The sequence below is a fragment of the Ahaetulla prasina genome, chromosome 4 (genome assembly GCF_028640845.1).
Source record: "Ahaetulla prasina isolate Xishuangbanna chromosome 4, ASM2864084v1, whole genome shotgun sequence".
NCBI lineage: Eukaryota > Metazoa > Chordata > Lepidosauria > Squamata > Colubridae > Ahaetulla > Ahaetulla prasina.
This window is the reverse complement of record NC_080542.1, coordinates 58,533,937-58,559,124: the sequence shown is the minus strand read 5'-3', so window position 1 is coordinate 58,559,124 and position 25,188 is coordinate 58,533,937. Positions and strand designations below refer to the sequence as shown.

Here is a 25,188-nt window from a genome sequence, read left to right as displayed (position 1 = left end):
CCATCCCCAGGCTTTAAGAAAGCCTCTGGAGCCTGGGATGCGCAAAAAACAGGCCTACTGGGCCCACCAGGCTATCGCCTGCCAAAAGCAAGGAGAGTGCAGGGGGGTATGCATGCGCGAGGGTGGGGCGCATTGAATTATGGGTGTGGGCATGCCCCTAAAACAGGGGTCGCATGGGCGGGTCGCACAGGGGCATGCCATCACTGATATATTGTAATAGTGCTTTATTATCTGTAGAAAATGCAAAATATTTATTAAAATAGCTTCATCAAACCCTAATTCATCAAACTGGATTTGCGGGAGGCATATTATTGAGTTAGGATCAAGGCATGGGATGAGTGGGAAACAGCTTTAAATTGTCTCTTAGGATGTCTCCAATTTAAGGTCTTCCCTTTCAGACTGCAAGAGGTCCCTGCTATGTTCATGGTGCTGATAAATGAAGTGGTGCATAAGTACCTGTACAAGAGAGCACTAGTCTACCTGCATGATATTTTAATCTAATCTTATTGCATTCTCTGACAAAGTGACAAAATTAGTCAATATAATCAATATTGTCAATATAATCTACTTGGACTTCAGTAAGGCATTTGATAAAGTAGACCATAACTGAATACTTGATAAAATAGAAAAATGTGGTTACATCTTATCACCACCAGATGGATTCGTAACTGGTTGACCAACCACACCCATCGTCTAGTCCTCAATCGAACTGCATCTTCATGGAGGGAAGTATGCAGTGGGGTACTGTTCTAGACCCAGTACTCTTTAACAATAATTGGGATGAGGAGATAGATGGGGAACTCATCAAATTTGCAGACAACACCAATCTAGCAGGAATAGCCACCACTCCAGAAGATAGGCTTAAGATACAGAAGGATGTTGACAGACTTGAACATTGTCCTCTGCAGGACAGATGCCTCTATCGGGGGGAGGGGGGTTAGAATGTCTGGTTTGCCAGGTGTGGTTTGGCACCTCACAGGCATCTTGCTATCAAAGGCTAGAAATGGAGGGGTAGGATAAATGGACAATAAAGCTGTGTGTGATGGGAAATAGGGAGCGGGGGGAATGACAGGTGATGAAGTCCAAAGAAGCTTGGCATCAGTGTGCACCAGGATCTAAGGCCAGGCACCCTGAAAAAGAATGCCTATTACCACAAACATCTAAGTTCCGATTGGTTGAAGACTGATTGGTGATGGGGTGAGGCTGGGATGAGGGGAAACCCTTCTGTCTCTTTTGAGCACGCAAAATCCAGAGCTAACCTGACCTTACTGAAGTTAACATATTTTTAATAAAAGAACCTTTCACTTCAACCTAATGGAATTGAGGATTTTCTTTCACTCTCCCCCAAAGTTCCTGCAACTTCCTCTATCATTTCTTCTGTTAATAAGAATTAGGTCCAGTATAGCTAGATGTACACTCATGTCTGGATATTTAAAATCCCCCATTACTACTGTGATGTATTTCCTACATACATTCGCTAACCGATTAGCAACACCTTAATCTATTTCTTCTGCTTGGTTGGGTGGTCTATAGTACTATACACCAATGACAATGTTGTTCTTTTTTCATTTTATGTTGATCCACAAGCATTCAAGAAGGCTTTCATGCTTGGTTTTGTGTATCTCTGTGGAGAAGTGATCTCTAACATATAATGCAATTCTATCTCCTCCTTTGTTGTGTTTGTTTCTTTTGAATAGTTTATATCTTCTATCAGTACATTCCAGTCATGAGTTCCATCCCACTAAGTTTTTGTGGTGGCAACTATATCATACCTACTCTCATGTATTAGTATTTCGAGTTCACCCTGTTTGTTCCCTAAACTGAGCATCAGTGTAAAGACATTTAAATTATTTGTGGCTGACCCCAAGTGTACTTCTTACATCTACTTTGTTTCGGAGTTTTTCTTTTTTTCTTTTCACTTCCTATCTTTTTATTTGATTGGTTATCTAGTTCTGTTTGCTTGGAATTAGGTCCTAAAAGTTGTAGTTTGTTTACCCTCCCCCTTCAATTTTAGTTTAAAGCTTTTCTGATAAGGTGAATCAATTGTTTTCCAAATACGTTCTTCCCAGTTCTTGTGAGGTGCCATTCATCACTTGCCAGAACCCCTTAATGTAAAGTAATGCAGAGCATGATCTAAAAATCCTAGGTTCTGTTGATGACACCAATTTCAGGTAGTACTTTGTTTCTAAATTCCTTTGCTTCTCCACTGAATGTTGGCCTTTTGTTGGAAGTATAGATGAAAACACCACTGGTGCTCCTAACTCCTTAATTTTTTCCCTAGTTGTTCTTAATTTTTTGTTATTATTTTCAGGTTCTTTTTTTTTTTTTACATTTATATCCCGCCCTTCTCCGAAGACTCAGGGCGGCTTACATTGTGCAAGGCAATAGTCTCATCCTATTTGTATATTTATATACAAAGTCAACTTATTGCCCCCCCAACAATCTGGGTCCTCATTTTACCTACCTTATAAAGGATGGAAGGCTGAGTCAACCTTGGGCCTGGTGGGACTCGAGCCTGCTGTAATTGCAAGCAGCTGTGTTTAATAACAGGCTATCTTACAGCCTGAGCCACCCACGGCCCTTCATGTTGTGTCATTTGTCCCCACATGTAGAAGGGGTAGTAATCTATGGGGTTTTATTATTTTAGTTAGATTCTCAGTCACATATTTGATTTTTGCTCCAAACCGCTGAAAACATTAAGAAAACGAGGAGCTTCACTGGGGTGGATTGAAGTAGACAGTAGGGCCATGGCTCTTGTTGGCTGTATTCTTTTATAAGTGATATATTTCCATTGGTCTTTCTCTTCAAATTGATATGGGGTCATTTTTTTGGAAGTTGTTCTCTATTGTGTTCAATCTTGCATAGTATTCTTGCTTAAGTTGAGGTTTTTGGTTTTGTAGGTTGATTTTCAGAGTGGCTAGAGTACCTTCTACACTCTTTAACTTTTTCTTCTAATAATTCAATTAATTTATATTTGGTACATATATCATTTGGGTCTTCTATGAACATAAGCTCAAATATGTGACATATTTTGCAAGTCACAACATCAGTCTCTTTTGCCATGGGTTTGTTTGTTTAAATTTAAATTTAAAAAGAAAAAAGTTAAAAATGTAAAATTCTAAATCTTAAATATTTAAAATTTAAGCCTTTAAATGTTTGTGAATCCTTTTTAATTTTCAAAATTTCTCGATAAATATAATCTAAAATGTGTTCTGTTCTTGTGAATTGTCCCAATTAAGTCCAGTTCTAAAACTGGGCAAAGAAAATCCAATTAAATGAGTCAAAAACTTTATATAGATTCATTTATTTACTGACAAAAATTATTTAAAATTACCTGTGTGGCGAAAGTATGTAAACCAATAGGATTATCAGTTTGTTTAGAGGAGAAATTAAGAGTTTCCATCTTGGGATAGTAATCAGGTATGAGTGTGGGAGGTTCTTTTCCAATTGTGTGGAAAACAGATCACATTTTAGGTCACATTTATCCAGAAATATCAAAGATTCAAAAGGTTTCACAAGCCTTTTGAATGTGTCCTTTAATATTACTGGCAAAGAGAGAAAAGAACACATAAAAATATTTAACCAAAAATGTTTTTGGTTAAAAAACTGTTTATGTGTGTTATTTCTATTTCACAATGTATGTATCACTATTACCGCTACTTTTATGTTTCACCTTTTTTTGTGTGTGTGGTGTTATTTATTAAAAAGCAACAAAAAATAAAAAAGGGTAAAAATAAATTCAAAATTTAAAGACTCACATTTTTAATCAATCTTTTAATTCCTTAATAGTACAAAGTTTTTATTGGAAATAAATACTTTATAAAATAAATAAAATAATACTTAAGCTACAGAATTTAGAAGGAACCAAAAGTATTTGCAGCTTGACACAGATATTGTAAAAAATAAAAATTAAACAATTTAAAAACCAAAATTGCAACAACACATCCTTTTTAAGTACTGTGATAAGTACATAGTATCTTCCTTGTTTGGAATATAATATTTTCAATACAAATTTTAATCACAAATTTAAACTTTTAAAAGTTTTCTAATACAGGTAGTCCTTGACTTACAACAGTTCTCTTAGTGACCGTCCAAAGATACATTGGCACTGAAAAAAATGACTTGACCATTGTTTATACTTATGACTATTGCAGCATCCCTGTGATCATGTGATTTACATTTGGAAGCTTGACAACTGACTCTCATTTATGATGGTTGCAGTGTTCCAGAGTCATATGATTACCTTTTGCAACCTTGTGACAAGCAAAGTCACTGGGGAAGCCAGATTAATAATAACCTTGTTATTAATTGCCGTCCGCCAAGCAGTGTCGGCTGGCGGCCCCCAGGGGAAGGTCCTTCTCTGTGGGAGCACCTACTCTCTGGAACGAACTTCCCCCCGGTTTACGCCAATTGCCTGACCTTCGGACCTTCCGCCGGGAACTGAAAACTTATTTATTTATACAAGCAGGACTGGCCTGACTTTTTAAATTCTAAATTTAAATTTTAAACTTTTAATGGTAATTTTATTGGGTATTTTTATGGTCAATCGACGGTTTTAATCTGGCCTTTCATTGAATAAGCTTTTTAATGGTTATTTTAATATGTATATTTATTGTTTTAAATGAAGGCTGTACACCGCCCTGAGTCCTTCGGGAGAAGGGCGGTATAGAAGTTTGATAAATAAAATAAAAAATAAAATAAAATAATTTAACAACTGCAGTGATTCATTTAAGAAATGGGGCAAGAAAAGCTGTATAATGGGGCAAAACTCGCTTAACAAATTTCTCACTTAGCAACATAAATTTTGGCCTCATTTGTGGTTGTAAGTTGAGGACTACGTATAGCAAATATTTTGGCATTGTATTGCAATAAATAGTAAGAAATTGTGTAGTGCTCCCTCTTACCAATTGTATCAAATATTCAAAAGGTTTCACAAACTTTCAAGTATCACTGTGTAAATGAGTCCTTTAATAATATATTTAAACCCTAAAACAGGCAGAGCTGGGAATTAGAACAATATCAAGAAGATCTGTCAGTAACTACCACTAAATTGTATCTAGCAGTTGTAGATACTAGTCATCTGACCAAAGTGTAGATCAATGGGCCGGACAAGCGGCAGGCTGAACTGCACATGCCGTGCACAACTCCACTCACACAAGAGAAGACTTTGGGGTGATGTTTGCGCAAGTGGAGCTACGCATGCACATACATGCACTGGCCCGACTCTCATGTGGCCCGATTTCAAATAGGCCACAGCCTGATAGTGGGCTGCGCCCCAGGGGTTGGGGACTTCTGTGCTAAAACTTACAAACAAACTTGTTCGTTTGTTTCTTATTCATTCATTTAATTAGTTAGTTAGTCCCTTCTCACAAAATTTTTGAAAGCTTTAACAAGCCTGTTTTGTAAATCCAATACAGGAAAATTATTCAGATCACTCTCTTGGTTTGTTATCTGTATATCCATTTTAATTATTAAGACTTCTTCAACTTTCTTCATATTCTTCAATGAATCCAATAGTAAACTATTTTGCTTCATTCTGTATTAATTGAATGAACTGAAGATCGAAAACAACTCACCCGGTGTTTTCAGACTTGTCCAAAGTCCAGGGTTCTTATATAGCTAAAAAATAGCTAACATGTAATTTAGGAAAATGAATAGAGAAGGGAGTGTGCACTGGTCTTAAGGCATTGACTGTGATTTGAGCAAATGGTTATTCCCTTATTCCCCCAGAGCTATAAACTGTGGACTGTTGTCTTATACTTTTGTCATGAGCAGCAACTGTCTGTGGATGAGGTGAAGTCTCTCTTTGTCTAGAGAAGTATTATAAAGAACCAATTTACTTGCTGGCTCTTCATTGTGCTGCAATTATCGGCTCTACTTTTAGCTGAGCCATTTTCAGTTTGCCATTTCTTAACTGAAATTTCTATGAATTTTTCCCTTATAACAAAGCTACAGCATTTTTGCACAAAAACATGGATTGAAGAATTAGTTATGAAATCAGCTAGACCATGAAAGGCAAGAATTGCTATGGCTTATAGTAATTTTTATGGTAATAAGAGCTTTAAGAAATACATTTCTCTAGCTCTCCGTAAGTTGTTTTTTCCTTGAAACCTATTTTCAACTTCCCTGAAAATAACTTTTATGATTTTGATGCAAGGCTGCCCATTATTTGCAGCCTCCGAGACTATTCTCACTGCTGCTTAATTGATACACAGGTTAGCATGGTCACTCAGCAGTTTTAAGGTGTTGGGCTTATGGGCTGGAAAATCAGCAGTTCAGGTTCAAGCACCACACGATGAGATGAGCTCCCATCCTCACCCCAGCTTCTGTCACCTAGCAGTCTGAAAGCATGCAAATGTGAGTAGATAAATAGGCACCCACTTTAGTGGGAAGATAACGGCACTCTGTTAAGTCAGGCTGGCCACATGACCATAGAAATGCCTTTGGACATTGCTAGTTCAATGGCCTCGAAACGGAGATGAGCACTCCCTATAGTTGGCAATGACTAGTGGAGTAAAATCCATAGTAATTCCTTTTTTTAATCTAATTGATTTGTATTTTAGAAAGTCATAGATTTTATAAATATGAAATAATTAGCAAGGATATCAATTTATAAACTATTTCATTTGAATAATTTTGCATCTTCATCTTTTTCAATTTAGTTTATTTCCTTTTTAACATTTTTTCAAGTCACATAAGCATTAAATAAGAAATTACATAAGAAAAAAAAACATATGTTGACAATGTCATTACTAGACTAATTTTTATTAGTTTTATTATTTCCTTAATAGGAAATCTGGATTTTATTTTTGCATTTTTATCTCTGTCTGTGTCTATCTTCCCCCTGCCTCTCTTTCTCTCTCTCTCTCTGTATGTGCATGGCTGTGTGTCAACATACCTACTAAATATCTACTGATGTATCACACATGCTTTAACAGGAGTATTAATGTAAATAAATGATTAAATGCATCTCAAAAATTATATTTCAAAAGCTTCTATAAGAAAGGCAGGTTATAAATCTAACAAACAGATGAATGCATGTTTACCAGTAAATCTTCAAAGGCTTATGCATCTGTAATAGAGCAGGTAATTAATTTGTTGGACTCACAAGTACAGCACTGTAGATTTTAGAGGCACCCATAAAAATGCAAAGGAGTATGGGTCCTATAATGGCTCCTTCTAGTCCTAGGTAATATGTTCCACCAGCTATTGCAAGTCCTGTCAGATAAGGATGACCTCCTCTGCAATCAAATAATAAATGAAATTACTGTAATGTAATTTAAGAACCATCAGTGGAAAGCTGATTTTATATGTTGAGTCATCAAAAGACACAAAATGCAGGAAGTTAATATCTAATCGCAAGCAAACTTATTTCTCGGCAGATACAAAAACCTGTCTTGTCCAGAAAAGAGAAAAGTAGAGTTTGAAACATGATAAAGGGTCTATGTAAGTAATGTTGAAGAAAATCATGAATATTTAAGCCATCCTTCTATTAAGGATTTTTTTCCCTTACATGTGACATTTGTTCCTGAAGAAAAATGCCAGTGATGAAGAAAGTCAAAACTACTCTACACTTATATTCTCTCCATTGATAGTCTTTCAACTGCACACATCAACTATCTATGCTGTCTTTTGTTGCACAGAACTCTTTATACAATTTATAAATTTTCTATTTTCTGAAAATAACCTAATCCATAACTACTATATGATTTTGAAAATGATAACTTTTTTTAGAGTGACATCCATGCTTATTTTGTTTTAAGAGTATGTATAATAAAGATGCCAGTATTAATAATATAAACAATTCATCTAAATATTTCTGGACATTGATCAATCTGTTACAGATCTTTTTTAAACACAGTAAAGGAAAAAAATTAAAATATTCACCCAGATATATCCAAATAGATTGCTGTATCTACAAAGTAAGTTGGCAATAGATGACAAATGAAGAGAAGCATAGCTTTATATCCTTTTCCTTGAACAAGCCAAAGATCTAGAACCGCAGGTGTAGTTGCCCAGTATGTTCCCAAAAATGGAACTACTCCAAGTATAGCAGCCAGAGCTAAGAAGAGATGAAGTTTGGAGTTAGAAAGGAAATGTAACATTTGCAATTAATTATTTAGGAATGTAATTCTACAAATATTTTGCAATTTTATATCTCATACCAATACTTAAATTCAAAGGGAACTTAAATAGAATATAAGACAGCAAGATAAAAGAGTTTATAATTACTTTGCTTATAAAATAAAGTAGGAGCTACCACATCTTGAATTTCAATGCTACTGGATCAGGAATCAAGAATTAAGACATCATAAACTAGTACCTTATTATATGAGAAACAGTTATAATGATAGAAGTAACAAAATACTACAAGTTGAATTAAGATGAACATAATTTATATTCAAGGCAGCACCAGAACAAGAATAGATATGATGGAAATCTCTTGCCCATTCTTCCCCTTTGCAAATCCTTGTGCTTTTGGGTGCTTCTTCCGTTAGAGCAGGAGTCTCCAAATTATAGCCCAGGGGCATATCTGGCCCTCTGGAAGGTTCTTTCATTTCATCAGTTCATCCCATGTGCTGTGCTCCAATCCTTTCCCAACAGCAGAGGAAAAGAAAGCAGGCTTGTATTTACCACTGTTTGGAAAGGAAAGTAGGATTTTTTCGATTTCTCTAATGCTAGGGTTGCGAGCCAGCTGGATGGTTGCTAGACGAGGAAGGGGAAGCATCATCCTCTTTAATATTTGCCCCAATTGGGAGAGATTCTCATTTAATGTAAATTTGTAAAAATGCAGGTAAATAAAATTTATTGACAAAAAGAATAGCTCTCTTTTCTCATTTGCAATTATTAATTTATAATGAATGAAGGAAAGCTTGTAAGATTAAACCTCTGGCCTGGTGACCGACCAGGATTGAATTAATTTATTATTTCTTCAGAGCATTTGTTAACGTATGATACTTTTCTTATATCGTTTGTCTATGCAAGCCTGGCATCATTTCTTCATAATTGTCACTTTCTTTTTTGCTGCTGTTATGAATCATATCACATTGACCAAAATAAAACATGTTCAATTAAATTTTATTTGCTCATTTATAAAATTGATTTTTCCCCACTGGCCCTTGAATGTTTGCAAAATGTCCAATGAGTTCTCAGGGTGAAAAGTTTGGAGACACCCCCCCCCCCAAGTTAAGAATCTTCAAGAAATTCTGAAATATGACTCAATTCTAAAAGGGTCGGCTAGCAAACTATGACAGAAATAAGGTATTTCCTCTGTTTTAAAATCTTGTGAAATGTTTGCTCCACATCTCATATATTAGATTGGACAGACTTTTGTCTGGAATATTATAGAGCAGTGATGGCGAACCTTTTTGGCATCGAGTCCCAAACTGGAATGTGCACACGCTGGAGTGCCAGAAACCCAAAGACCAGCTGGCCGGTGTGCATGCGTGCACTGGCCACTTGGTCTTTAGGTTTCTGTTGGTCTTTGCATGTGCCAGAGCCCTGGAAACCCAAAGACCTAATGGCCAATGTGCATGTGTGCGCCGGAAACCATAAAAGCCGCTGGTGACAATGTGCGTGCCCACAGAGAGGTATGCCACGCATGCCATAGGTTCGCCATCATGGTTATAGAGTCTCCTGCTGCTTTATCAGAGTGTTGGATTAGAAGACCTCTAAGATCCCTTCAAACTCCGTCATTCTGTAATTCTATATTTTTCCATACAGATGGTACAAATGATTGCATTGAGTCTAGACTTTCTTAGTTGAACTTCCCTTCTACTACCATGTTTCCCCGAAAATAAGCCCTCCCTGAAAATATTTAAACGCATGCACAGCAGATCTGGTTAGGGTTAGGGAGACAGAGCTGGAAATCAAGTAAGATGGCAAAAGGAGCCTTGTCTTGCCCCACGTACCCTAAAATAATAAGACCTCCCTGAAAATACGGCCAAGCACTTATTTTGGGGTTCAAAAAAAATATAAGACAGGGTCTTATTTTCGGGGAAACCCAGTAGTAAGATTTATTTTATGACAACCTTGATAACCTTGAGTTATCACGTTTCTTTTGACACACACATCAAGAGGATAAGAGGTTTAATTACATTGATAGATGCTAACTTTATATAATTAAATGAAAAGGGTGATATTAATCAGAAAATGGAAGAAATTGCTAGGAAATGCTACAAAATTAGAATTTCTGTTACAATCTATTACATTTAAAATTATAGTTACAATTAAGAAACCCGAAGAGAGCGGGTCAAATCAACATGATGAATTTGATCTCTGTAAGTTTAGGGGTGCAGAACATTTCTTGGGGGAAAAAACACATTTCTGATATAAGCACTCTTGATTCTTGACTCTCTTCTAGTGAGGAAGCTTGCAAGGACCTAACGCTGGTCCTGCAGGCAATGAGCTCAGTGCTGACCCTTTGCTATGCTCTTCTCTGGTGTTGTCTGTCTTGGGGGGGCCTGACGCTTGGCAGAGATGCTCCATGCCTGAAAAAGAGGATCTTCTCCACTTAAGATCTGCTTTTGGTCTCCTTGATATCAGTAGCTGAACAAAACTTTGGGAACATCTTTGTCCTGATTTACTCCCAGCCTATCCCAGTTGATCCCTGGTCCAAGAAATTGTAATGGTAATTTTTTTTTAAAAAATTCCCTTTTAAATAAAACATAGAATAAAATAACAACTGAAACAATGATACACTACTCTTAATAAAAGGGGCCTTTGTTGCTAATGAATAAAAATACCCTGTATATGTTTAAAATGGCAGACATGAATTGATTTTAAATCAGTTTTATATGCACCCAGGAAAAGAAGTGTTTTAGTATCTTCTTAAATTCCAAATAGCTGAGCCTAGTAGACCCTGTTTCATAGAGCCAGATGAGAAGAGGCTTTTAAGTATGATGTGGCTATTCAAATACATGATAGAACCAAATGCTGCTGCTCTAATACGGTTTTTTCTTGCACTTTTACTGCTTCAGATGTCATGGGATCTGATAGGTTAAGCACATAAAAGGTGAATGTTACCTATCCTTGGCTAGATTCAGATTTCATCCGACCAATACAGAGTTTCCTGCATGAGCAGGGGGTTGGACTAGAACACTTTCAAAGCTCCTTCCAACTCTGTTATTCTGTTATTCTTTAATATAAGGGTTTATATATTTTGTATGATGTAGGATTCAGTACTGAATATTATACTAAAGTTCAGATAAAATGTCAAAACTTACCAAAATGGAGTATGATCTTTAGATATTAACATAAACACAAACATTCAACGTTATTTTGTTCTCACCTGAGGGTATGAAGACAATGTTTATTCCAAAGATGGTATGAGTCAGCCAGGTATATAGGCCATAGAACCCAGCCATTTTGAGAGATGCATCAAATACCCCTCTGGAAGAATGTAAAAGCCATGTAAATCTATGTCAGACTGCAATATTAATGTTTACTTAATTAGTAAGATAAGAGCCGTGGTGGTGCAGTGATTAGAATGCAATACTACAGGCTATTTCTGCTAACTATCGGCTGCCAGCAGTTCGGCAGTTCGAGTCTCACCGGCTCATCACCGACTCAGCTTTCCATCCTTCCGAGGTCAGTAAAATGAGGAGCCAGAAGTAATATGCTGACTCTGTAAAACTGCTTAGAGAGGGTTGTATACCACTGGTGAAGCAGTATATAAGTCTAAGTGCTATTGCTATTGCTAATAAATACCTATTTGTTAGTTCCTTCCAGTTAAAAGTATTTGCTATAAATTTACTTGAGAACAAAAATAAATCCATTGTCAGAGAAAAAGAGTTCTTGTTAAAAGAACTGTTTATGGGTTTTTTTTTCCTTTTTGACAATGTATGCATCAATGTATCCTAGAAAAGATAATAAAAAACCAGATCTAAGAACATCTAGAAACAAATAAAGTTATGACTAGTTGCCAGCATGGGTTTGTTAAAAACAGATCATGCCAAACCAATCTTATTTCATTTTTTGACAAAGTGACTAGATTAGTAGACCAACAAAATGCTGTGGACATAGTACACTTAAGATTTCTGTAAGGCATTCAACAAAGTAGACCACAACCTACTTCTTGGTAAGCTGGAAAAATGTGGAATAGACAACATCACCACCAGATGGAATACTAGCTGGCTGACAAATCATACTCACAGAGTATTCCTTAATAGTACTACATCTACATAGAAGGAAATAAGCAGTGGGGCACCACAAGGTTCTATCTTAGGTTCAGTATTCTTCAATATCTTCATAAATGACTTAGATGAGGGAACAGAAGGAGAACTCATTAAATTTGCAGTTGACACTAAGATCGCAGGGATAGCCAACATCCTAGAAGACAAGTTCAGGATCCAAAAAAATCTTAACAGACTTGAACAATGGGCCCTATCTAACAAAATGAATTTTAATGTGGAGAAAAGCAAAGTTTTACATTTAGGTAGGAATAACCAAAGATATAAGTACAGATTAGTTAAGACCTGGCTCAAAAACAGTAACTATGATACTTTTTTGGAGTTCTAGTGAATGATCACTTAAACATGTGTCAGCAGTATATAGCAACAGCCAAAAAAGCTAATATAATCCTTGGTTGTATAAACAGAGGCACAGAATCAAAATCATGTAAAGTATTAGTACCACTTTATAAATCCTTAGAAAGATCACACCTGGAATACTGCATCCAGTTTTGGTCACCGCATTACAAAAAGGTTTTGAGACTTTGGAAAAAACGCAAAGAAAAGAACTAAGTTGATTAAAGGCCTGGACACTAAAAAATATGAAGAACAATTGCAGGATTTGGGTTTGGCTAGTCTAGAGAAAAGGACTGGTGGAGGGGGACGACAAACATGATAGCAGTATTCCAGTATTTGAGAGGCTACCACAAAGAGGAAAGGGTCAATTTATTTTCCAAAGCACCAGAAGGCAGAACAAGAAACAATGGATGGAAACTAATCAAGGAGGGAAAAAAACTGGAATTAAGGAGAAACTTCTTAACAGTGGAAAAGCTTGCCTTCAGAAATTGTGGGTACTTTATCACTGGAGGTTTTAAGAAGAGATTGAACAGTCAGTTGTCTGAAATAGTATAGGGTCTCCTGCTTCAGCAGGGGACTGGGCTAGAAGACAAATTCCATTCCATTCTGATTTGGATGCAATGTTTATAATTACAGGATAAAAATCCAGTTGTTTTAGAAAAGAAACTTGACTATAAGTGGTGAAGAAAGTATTTGTGGTTGATTTTTTTTCAAGCAAAAACCAACCAAACATCTATAGCTAAAAGACCATTCATATCATTAAACATAATTATTTGTGATTAATATGGAAAAAAATGAAAGAAATTAACAAAAAAGTTTTTAAACAGAAATTACTCTTGAGCAATAATTAACAATTTCCAGGCCAAAATAATAAATATTTTCCAAAATAAATTAGTCTATATCAAGAAACAACCTTCAAGAATTTTAACAAATAGCCTGTGTGCATGCACTCATATGAAAATATCACACACACTAAATTGCACTGAAGCCATGACAACATGCAACTTAGTAAAGTGCAGTATCACCACCAGAGCAAGCAGGATGGGAACTTCAAAAAGGAAGGGTTTGATGCATTCAAAATGAAAGAGCATGCCACTTTGGAAAGGATAATATTTCACACAGAAGATATACATGCAATTCAGAAATGTATAATTTCAATTATTTCTGCCATTGTCATGAAGAAAATGAGGATGATTATAAGCATTTTGCTAAGTTTAAAAATAATTCTATTCAAACTACCTTTTTACAAGTGAATAGGAAAAAGAGTATTGTATAAACCAGTGATGGTTAATATATGATGTGAAAATTGAGAGAGAAGAGGGCATGCTTTTGTGCTGTTTCAGATACATCAGAGGCTGCAGAAGAATATTCTCCAAAGCTGCATCAAGAAAGAAGGCTTTCTATGACCTAGATAAACTTCAGGTAAGCCACAGGGGCCTGTCAATACAAAGAAAATATTTGCCTACAGTGGCATATAGCAAATCCTAGGAGTGCTGGGCCACAGGACAATTACATTGATCCTCAAAATACCTTGGGAAATGGTGTTTCCCCCTGAGTGCCACTGTTCAAAGTGGCTTAGAGAGGGAAGGGATAGAGAATTATTTCTCTTTTGCTCAATGTCTGTGTTTAGGAACGTGTCTTTCTGTGTGTAATATAACACAAGTCAAGTTAAGCATTTTCTAAATTTTTAACAGGCTGAGCCAATAGGTTCGCCATCACCGTTGAATCACCAAGAATATATTTTTGATTGAGAAGATTCAGATTGACGTTTACCTATACCTAAAGATCATCAGTTCCCTTTGAACTAATTACTTTTTGTTGGCACAATCTATCTCATTTGTATTTTCTTTTTTTTTACTCCTGGTGACTGACCAAAGGCTACCCAGATGACTTCATGTCAAGACAGAAGTAGAACTCACAGTCTCCTGATTTCTAGCTCATCTCATTGGGATAAATATATAGAGAAGACTGTGCTATGTTTCTGCCTTGACCCCCTGGGAAAATGTGGAACATTAATATTTCAAAACATTGAATGAACACATGCACACATAAACATTGAATAAACATAAACACATGGGTGAGTATAGTTACTAATGGAAGAGACTATGGTATTGTTAGCTAAGCAGCAAATATTAGCAAATTTGAGTATTATAAGGTTTTACTGATTTATCCAATGCATTTGATATATATATAGACATTTATGATGCCTGTGTTTTGATGTTCAATATACACTTAAAATGAAGGGATTAAATTAGCATGTGGCCACACAGATTCTCATATACACAATGCTTATCACTTTTATGCAAATATTTCATTTCAATATGCATTTTTATTATTCAGAGAGGAGAGATGATGAAATGTAGTTGTTTACTGGTTTAAGTTGGACTAGGAAGAAAATGTTTCAAGATCCTTCTTGGCCAAGGAGCTCACTGTATGTTTAGTGAGTCAAGCACTCTCTCAGCTCAACTACCCTACCATATTACTGACCATGTGTAGATAAAACTACAGGAAATTTTTAATCAGAAAAAGCATAGAATGTAAATGCAATCTATATTTTTCTACACCTGGAGTACAATTATCATATACTTGTACTGTAAATGAAAATATTAAATTTAAATTTGCCCAATTGAGGGGTATCTGTAAAAATCTGAAGACCGAGTAAATAAACATTCAGTAAATATATAATTGTCTTCTTTCTTCAAACACACAAATATTCTCTAATTTATTTGGGCTTCAGATTGCATAGTCGTTGGGAAGATACTGAAATGTTTTCTATTCAGGTAGTTGAATGCATTATTCATATGGGGCTCAAAATCTATTCATTTTGTTTGTGATCTTGTTTATATCAGTGGTGGGTTTCAAAATTTTTTATTACCGGTTCTGTGGGTGTGGCATGGGGGCATGGCATGGCTTCGTGGGCATGGCAGGGGAAGGATACTGTAAAATCTCTATTCCCACTCCACTCAGGAGAAGGATACTGTAAAATCTCCATTCTCTCCCAATCCAGGGGAAGGTTACTGCAAAATCCCCATTTCCTCCTGATCAGCTGGGACTTGGGAGGCAGAGAATAGATGTGGGCAGGGCCAGTCAGAATTTTTACTACCAGTTCTCCGAACTACTCAAAATTTCCACTACCGGTTCTCCAGAACTGGTCAGAACCTACTGAAACCCACCTCTGGTTTATATATCATTCTAATCTAAAACATAATTTGGCTTGTTTGGTTTCAGTATATGAGAATATACTGTGTTCAGTATATTCAGTATATATGTGAGCCCATCATTCTAAATTTATCAGTTTTACCTAGAAATTTGAATGTTATTTACAAGGAGCTCCAGACATATTAATATTAATATGCTATATTATATAGGATAAATTATTCAGGTCATGAAGCAAAATCTATCACATTAAAAATAATGCCTAGCGACTTCCAGTTGACTTTGCAGCAGGAATCGGACACGCAGGTGGGTGTCCATGCTCGTATGCCAAGTTCCGTCCATTGGAGGAGCCAAAGCTACCCTGTAGGGGCGGTAAAGAAAAGAGGGGTGCCCTGTGAGATCAAGGAGAGGCGCAGCTCTCCTGTCTGACCCAGGGTGGGGATTTTCCCTCTCAGCCACAGCAAGGAGAAGAGGCAGCCTAAAGATGGCTGCCACAAAGCTGGGACAAACAAGGAACAAATAAGACTGGTGCTGGAACAAAATAGGTGAACAGTGACTAGACATGGGGGAGAAGATTTTTTTTTTTTGGCTTAAAACTTAACCCCAAGGAATAATTTAGAACTATTTGCTCAGAACTATTTGTTTAAATGGCATTTAAGCATTCTGAGAAAATACCAGACTGGAACGGAGAGTCGTAAAAGAGAAAAATAATAAGTTTTGAAATATACAGAAAATTGGACTCTTAAACTGGAATGACGTGGAACTGAGAAGGCATTTTAAAATGCTGGAATTATTTATTTACAAAACTTATTCTGCTTTTGTAATTGATTCACAACTAAAATGACAATTGACTAGTGGCAATACTGAAATTTAAGTTGAGATTGCCACCTGCTGATGAAAGCAAAATTTACAAGTCTGGGAATACTTATATGAAGGACTTTGAAAACATTTACTGGATTATTCCTAACTACCAATTTAACTACTCAATGACTACTAGAAACTTAAATATGAAAACAAGGAAGTTATTTAATTAAAGGGCCCCTGAATGTTATGCTAGAAGATTGAATCATTTTGATAACCTCTGGGATTACTTAAATGGAACTGTTTGTTTACCTAGTGCACTCTTTGAAGGGCAATTTAAAGACTGAATAAATAGTTCTTGGACTGCTGGACAAAGTTAACTATTCAAGTAAATTCAAGTAGATAGTCCAGCATTTTTAATACCTTTCCAAAACAATGCCTATCCAATTTAGAAGTCCAATTTTCTATGTTTTAAAAAGTCTTTAGCTTTTCTCCCTTTAGTTTCCTTCTTTTGGTCTGGGATTTTTCTCTCTATGGTAGTTTGCCACTTTAAAAAATAGTTCTAGGAGTCTCTTTTCCTGAATTTTCCTTTTTCTTTTTTTCTTTAAAGTTAGGATCTAAATAAAAAGGAATCTTCTCATCCAGTTCCAATTACTGTTCATCTGCACTGCTTCTGCACATTTCTTTGTTGCCTTGGCTATCCCAGCTTCGTCCCAGCATGATGGCTGCCTCTTCTCCTCAAGGGAGATGGAAGAAGCTCTGAGTCCAGCAGAAGAGTTGCTGCTCTCCCGAACTACAGGGCACCCCTCTTTTCTTCATTATTCCTACAGAATAGCGTTAGCTCCTTTTGAAGCCCTCCAACAGGGAGAACTCAGCATGGGAATGTGGAGACCTGCTCTTCATGTCTGATACCACTGTGATGTCAGCCAGAAGTCCTGAATTACTTAATATACTTCATGAGGCTCATTTGAAGCCCTCCAACAGGGAGAACTCAGCATGGGAATGTGGAGACCTGCTGTTCATGTCCGATACCACTGTGATGTCAGCCAGAAGTCCTGAATTACTTAATATACTTCATGAGGCTCATTTGGCCATTGGCCATTGGCCATGTGACAGAACTTTCACCCAAGCATAAGAACATTATTTGTCATATCGAACTGAACATTCACCTTTGTGAGCTGTATTAGGAAAGAACAAAAAGATGTTTTAAAAGATGTGGTAAAGCCGATAGTTTTGTCAGATCAATCTCATCTATCTTCAGCCCCATCCTGTTAGAATTCAAGTTTATAATAGTAAACTACCAAGATTTCCTAACTAAGTTTGTAGTTTCCAAGGCTCTGACATTAAAGAAAGCGGAAGAAGTAACATGCAACTTCATGGACATGTTTACATTGCTTGACACACCATCGATTCTACAATCTGACAACAGCAACATGCAACTTCATGGACATGCTTGACACACCATCGATTCTACAATCTGACAACAGCAAGCAACTTGCTAATAATGTGGTGAGCAGCCTAAAGAAGTACTGATTGACTTTGAAGATCATCAGTGACAAGTCTTGCTACTCACAAAGCCAAGGTAGTTTCAAAAGAGCTAATTGGAACACTGAAAATATGCTATGTACTTGGATGCAAGATAAAAAAACCTGACTGATAGAGTGAGGGACTACATTACTAATGAAAACAGGGCATTTCATTCTGGGATTAAGAAAACACCATATGGAGCTCTCACAATGTCTTCCCTATCTCAAGATGTTTTACAAGATATACAGACTAAGGAACAACTGGAAAAAATAATAGAAACATTCAAACAATACAAGAAGAAACGGATCACCCTATGCAAGAGAGAGAGCCTACTGCACAAAACACGGATGAGATTATAGTCCATGATGGAAGAAATTAAAGTGATGGTGAAGACATGGTTACTGAAGAGGCATCCATTTCTGCTACTGTAGAGTCTATTTAAAGGAAACTAGTGGTAGGCATTTCTATAAAAACTGTTGCCGAAATGTTCATGCCATCTGTAGGTATGCCAATAAAAATGATGGAGATGAGAAAATGTAAGATTATGAGGTTAAGATTTTTAAGGGGTTTTTAGGAAGAGACTAGACAGTCATTTGTCTGAAATAGTAGAGGGTCTCCTGCTTGAAGGGGGGGGCTGGACTAGAAGACCTTCAAGGTCCCTTCCAGCTGTATTCTGATTGATTGATTTATCTCACTATGAGAAATTTATAAATAGGAGAGGAAACCACAGTTTAGATGTAACATGGCTCCAAGTTGATAAAGAAGTAAGATTATCTTCCTATTTATTAGATCTATGTACTGAATATACACAAGGGGGGCTGCTTTGGAAGAAAATGAGCATGCTTTTAAATTGGGAATGAATAATTAATAACCCAAATTATGCACATGATCTTGAAGCTCTAATAATGAAAATCAAGGGGCACACTGAAAAAATGGGACTAAAATTAAATATAACGAATACATTAATGATAACATGCAGCCATTAAATATACCTGATATATAATGTCAGTCTAAATATAAAAAATAACTATTCTAAGAAATAACTTTTTAGAATTTCTTCAGACAAAATGTAAAATGCCCACCTTTAGCTCATAGGGGAACAAGAACTGTTTTGATATCTCTGGCTTCAGTCTAGGATTTTTGGTACTAATGAAAAATGTTTTAGCATTTTTATAAATAGGTAGGAAAAATTGTTGCAAACCATGCATATAATTCCATTAACTACTGTACCTTATGGCTTCCTCCACAGATTCGCTGATTATGTTTGAAGATGCATCAGACTGCAGTAAAGGGATCAAATTGATCACCCACTTCACTGGCTTATAGTATTCATCACTGGTACTTAAAAGGTAGAATAATGTGGTCAGGAATATAACCTGTAAAACGGAAGAAAACATGACTGAAAATTCAGAGTATTATGAAAAAAATAAATAAAGGAAAAGCAAACCTACATCCAGCAAATAAATAACTTCTAAAACAGTGTCTGAAGCTTTTTTCCCCACATTGCCTCTCTTATTTTGATGGAATCTTGGTCAGGGATATTCAGAGAGAACAATGAGATAGAATATTTATTTGCACCCCATTTCTTTGGACTTTGAAAATACCATCCTTCCAACTGAATAACTGTTTAACTCTCCATTAAGATCAGAGAAGGATACAGATAATGTGAGCATCTTTAGTTCCTAAACTCATATTTTATTTATTTATATTTTTTATATTTAAAGTATTTATATATTTTATTTGGCATAGGACCGGGCTATTTACGGGACCGCCTGCTGCCGCCGATAGCCTCCCACCGAGCTGTGCGCTCACACAGGGAGGGTCTCCTCAGGGTGCCATCAGCCAAACAATGTCGGCTGGAGACCCCCAGGAGCGAGCACCTACCCTCTGGAATGAGCTTCCTCTGGGGTTACGATTACTCTCCGACCTCCGGACCTTCCGCCGTGAACTCAAGACTTTTATGTTTTACCGCGCAGGGCTGGCCTAACGCACTACGGTTTTTAATTGGGGCTTTTTATCATTTCTTTATTATAGTTTTAAATGGGGTTAGCCAAATTGAATAAGATTTTTAAAATGTTTTTAATTCTATTTATAAATTTGTTTTTATGTTGGCTGCAATCTGCCCTGAGTCCTTTGGGAGAAGGGAGGTATAAAAATCAAATAAATAAATAAATAAATAAATAAAATATTTATTTTCAAAAGCTATTTGACATGTTCTGTGTAATCTATGTTCTACTAAAGCTCTTATGCCTATTCATTTACAACCTTCAATTGGGCAGAAAAATGCACCACAGAACAAGTTTTGAACCAAAGTATCTCAACTTACAGAATACATCTAAAATCCAGAATCCATTGCTCCTATGGGATAAAATTTGTCAAAATTATGCCTGCTACAGGACAACTGTGCCTTCTTCCTATTTTTCTCAGAAACCCACAGGTTGTGTGGCACAAAGAAAATGGATGGGGCATATCCACCCCCTCTTTTCTACCTCTCGCTGGTCCCTGCGTCCAATTGACCTGAGATTTGAAACTTTTTAATGATGGTGGCCAGTGAGGGAAGTATGAGAAAGGGTGGCTGTTAGTGAGATGGCTTCTGGAGGGCATTGGCAGGTGATGGGTAAGCCCACTTCCTTCCTGGAGGGAGAGAATCCTTGGAGACATGCTGGGATGGAGAATGGGAATGAAAGTTCCCATATGATCAGTTTACCCTTCTCCCTAGCAAAAGAGGCAGGCAGTTCCTCCAGTCAGGCAAGGATAATGATGAGTGATTTCCAAATTCCTTGCCTCCTTCCTACAAACAAAGACAACGGGGAAATCAGCAGAAAGTCAGAAGTCACTCATTCTCCCTCTGCTTTCTTGCCTCCTGTGATCATTTCCTTTGTTCCTCTCCTCTCAGAAAAGTGACAAGCAGTTCCATGGGTCAGCTGGTTTCCAATGCAAATTGCTCATTCTGCCACTGCTATTTTGTTGTTGTTGCCACCAACCGTTATTCTCTGTTAAGATAAATGAGTATCTTTAAAAGAATAACCCAGTGTGTTACAGGTTGTCTAGTCAACCACAATAAGGATTAGAATAAATGGCTATCTATATAGAGAAAAAACAGAGCTTCTACTGCAGCGGATTCATAGCATTTTGAGATAACAATATTTATATTGCAGTGGAGGATTTTACATTGACCTCAAATATTTTTCTGCCTGAGATAAATAACATAGTACACTTCTGCATTCTAAGTACAGAAAATAGAATAGAATAGAATAACAGAGTTGGAAGGGACCATGGAGGTCTTCTAGTCCAACCCCCCTGCTTAAGCAAATGAATGGAATAAAAAACGGAATCATATGTGCCAGTCACTCTTTCTCAACCCAATACATCTCACAGGATTATTGTGGGGAAAATAGGATGAGAAAGGTCTGTTGGATATGTTTGTTGTCTTGAGTTATTTGTAAAAATAATAAAGACAGAATACAAATAAATAAATAAATTTCTCAAAAGCCTGCAATGTAAGAATCTACCCTATTTTTTCTCATGTCTTGTCACTAATGCATAATTTTGCAAAAGTTCACAAGAAAATTTGTGCTGGATATCCAGGTCAAAAGCACCTACATATTCTACTCACTATAAATATCAAGTTAAGTGCATACAAATGATGTGGTCATACTTACCAATGAAAGAACAAAATTAAGAACTGCAGTGCTACTATGGAAAAGGACTGTTACCAAAGTTGTAACTGTAGTAAAAAGAAGGCTAACATTATGACTCATCAGTATCCAAAGGGATTCTAAGATCTACAAAAAGATGCAGAATTAGATGCATTATCATAGAGCAGAGATTATGGAATAATACATTTAACTTAGAAGAAAACACAATTTGATTGACTCTAAGGGGGAAAACATTCTGGATGATCAGTTACTGAAATACTTTAATTTATTGAGCAGAAAATTGGATTCAGTATCTTAAGCAGTTTTTCCACTGTTATGAATTTGTAACCTAAAGGCAAGACTAGTAAATAGTATATGCATATCTGCATAAATTACAATATATTTTAAACATACAGGCCTAATCATTATTCCTTTAAATTGCAATTTTATCCCTGTATTTATTTTAAAGAAAGACAATATTTTTTCTATAGCAATTAATCTTTGTCCTCAGCTTCACAAGTGGGGTCAGCTTGGTTTTGCAGAATTAGAAGCAGAATACATAATTTAAAATAGGGATTCTCTCCTTCTCCTGACTTGCTACATATGCTCACAATCTAGACATATAAAGGAAATAGTTTGCTCTTTTTCAGTTTTGCAAAAAGTTTAAGACTGACATATAATAGTAAGCATTTTATATTACTATCATAAGTATGTTATATTACTACCATCATAGTTACCTTCCGTTTGCTATTTCCATACTGTTTTTATTCTTTTTCATTTTTGCTGCATCTGACATGTATATAATTATGTGTGACAGAGTATAGCTTGCATGTACAAGGAAGTCAGTACAGAGATAGTTTAAAAAAGAATAAGGAAAATGCTGGAACAAGTTTAGGGTAATTGGAGGTTAGGAATTCACAGGAATCAAGAAAAACAGCAACTGAAGAAAAATAAATGTAGACAGTAAAACATATACTAAGAATTATAAGAACAATAAGCCAGCACTTCAAAATTTTGATGAAGAGCCAGAAATGAATTTCAGATGCTGATTTTAACGAGGCCAAACTTTTGAACATAAGTCTATGCGTATCTGCTTTTATTTTTGTTAAAATGAAGGAAATAAGTATATCCTGTAATATTTATTATAAAAATCACATACCGAAAGAAATGTTTCAATATTCTCATGAATAAAAGAAGCAACATCCTGCCAATCAAGCATGTCATTTGTCCAACTATGCTCACGATTTAAATGCCTTTTGTGACTTTTTTGTTGTCCAGAATGAGTTGTATTCTATAAAACAAAAGCAAAATGTTACAAAACATTTCATGTATTGAATTTCACAGGACAAAAGGAACAAAGTATAAATTTATTTTTCAAATAAAAGCTGGATTAGCCTAGATTACAGATCTCATTAGAAATTACTGTATTTTTCGCACTATAAAATGTACTTCCCCTCCCAAAAGTGGATGGAACTGTCTGTGCGTCTTATAGAGTGAATATTGAGTGCAGGAAGGGAAGTTGGTCCCGGGAAATGCTGGAGCCTCCGCTACCAAGCAGCTGATTGGCGGTTGGATCAGCCTCCCAGAATACTGTGGATCAGCTGTTCTAGGCGGTGGGGCTTGCCACTACTGCCTATGTCCGCCTGTTTGCCGCCATCCGTTCCCTGCTGCTGATCAACAGTTCACCACCGCACATTCGCCACCAGCCATTTGCCACAAACGGATGGTGGCGGCAAACAGGCAGTGATGAACGGCGGTGATAGGCAGTGGTGGTGGTGATCCCCGCCACCTAGAACAGCTGATCGACAGTATTCCAGGAGGCAAATCCAATTGCCAGCCTTGGCAGCGAAGGCTCCAGTGTGCTCAGTGGCAGCAACTCAACTCAATTGACCAGTGGTGGCCACAATGGAGCAGAGCCCTGACGAGCCACATGCTGGGATGCGATAACATACTGAAGCTGACCAGGCTGTTTTCTGTTTTCTGCAAGGACGTTAGCCAGATGAATACCTGATGGATTCTGGGAGGCAGAGGCAGATTTTTTTTTTCTTGTTTTCCTCCTCTAAAGCTAATATGCATCTTATAGACTGGAGTGTCTCATAGTGCAAAAAATACGGTATATCACACTTTATAGCATAGGGTCTCAAAGCGGTCTTTATTGACCCCCAGGGCTGACAAGGAATCACTGTATTGTTATGATGATTATTTGCAGTACTATTAAAATAGTATTAATTGAATTATTTTCATATAATAAATTGTTGGGGAGTTGATGAACAATCTAAAAATTCATGAAGGTGTTTATGGGTTGGACTTCCTCCCAAGATGGTTGATGAATAGTAATAACTTCTTTTTTTCTCTTACCAATGATCTATTGATTTTACTGCCAAAACTGGTTCTTTAGCAGTACAGCTCTCTAGTTTTGAATGGGAACATTTAGGAATGACCCAAGAGGACTTTTGGACTTTTTCTAAATGGCTTATTTTAACATTTTCCTAACAGAATTTAAAATCTTCTCTGGTGATAAAAAGACATTTGACAGCTACTTAAAATTTTTCTCAATTTCCCTGCACTCTTTTCACTATTCTTTCACCTTAAGTATACACAAAGACTTTAATACATATATAAACCCAAAGACAGAAAAAAACCCAGAGCTCTTAAGTTTACACTTTATAGTCAATTTCATCCTAGATCCTAGTTTGGTTCAAAGGTACTTTTAAAGAAGGCTTAGCAATTCTGCAGTAAACTCACTGGTGAAAAGCTACCAGTTTGTCTGAAACGGTATTTCCACGTGCTTTAGCTTTGCTAGAAAATAGGAAATCCTGCTTTCTAGTGAAGCTAAATTGTGTGGCACAGCTGTTTCTCTCCCCCCCCCCAACTGTTCTACTTACCTAGGGAAGTCACTGTGCATGCGCGTGCAGCATGCTTTTGGCACACGCTGCTCATGCGTGCAAGCAATGCACGTTTGGCACGCACTGTCATGTGGTCGCAGCGAACCAGTGGCGATCCGAGGAGGATTTCACCATTGAGTAAATTATATAGCTAACCCATTTTTATTAACTTTCTTCTCAACAAGCACACAAAGAAGAGAAAGATCAGTGTTATTGTTTTTCTTTTTTAAAAAATACCTTTGTTTAGCCAAATCTGACTGTCTGTCTCATCTCTAAACTGGATCCATTCCCAAAGTTGCACCTGTACACACACACCCATTTGAATGCTGCTGGTTGCCACTGAAATTGCTGATGCCCCCTGCACTTCTTGCCAGTGGGTGCATGCCAGAATCATCAGAAGCGTGTTTAATTGTCCTGCAGGAGGAATTAGTTGTAAAGATCAGTGTTGCGGTGCAACGCCCGCAATTATGCAGCTTCGGAGAAGCAGTGGAGTTGTAATGGCAGCAATATATCATTGGTGCAGGGCAAGCCATGATGAAGATCTGGGATGGGTCAGCTGGGCTGGAAAAGTATGATTATGAGGTCAGGATGAATAGTCCTAGACCCATGAAGTGAGAGCAAAACAGAACTGCAAAAATGTCAGGGAAAAGGGAC

General features: G+C 36.8%; 1 protein-coding gene across 1 annotated transcript in view; it reads right to left on the bottom strand.

Annotated features, from left to right (window-relative positions):
* Positions 1-3,759: 3,759 nt before the first annotated feature.
* Positions 3,760-25,188, bottom strand: part of TMEM245 (transmembrane protein 245) — a 52,269-nt gene continuing 30,840 nt past the window's right edge. Inside the window, exons 11-16 of the mRNA XM_058180850.1 lie at positions 22,809-22,940; positions 21,674-21,796; positions 19,242-19,387; positions 11,291-11,391; positions 7,888-8,062; positions 3,760-7,241 (exon numbers count right to left, since the gene is read on the bottom strand). Coding sequence (XP_058036833.1) covers positions 7,091-7,241; positions 7,888-8,062; positions 11,291-11,391; positions 19,242-19,387; positions 21,674-21,796; positions 22,809-22,940 — 828 coding nt within the window. The 3' untranslated portion in view covers positions 3,760-7,090. The remainder of the gene's footprint in view (positions 7,242-7,887; positions 8,063-11,290; positions 11,392-19,241; positions 19,388-21,673; positions 21,797-22,808; positions 22,941-25,188) is intronic.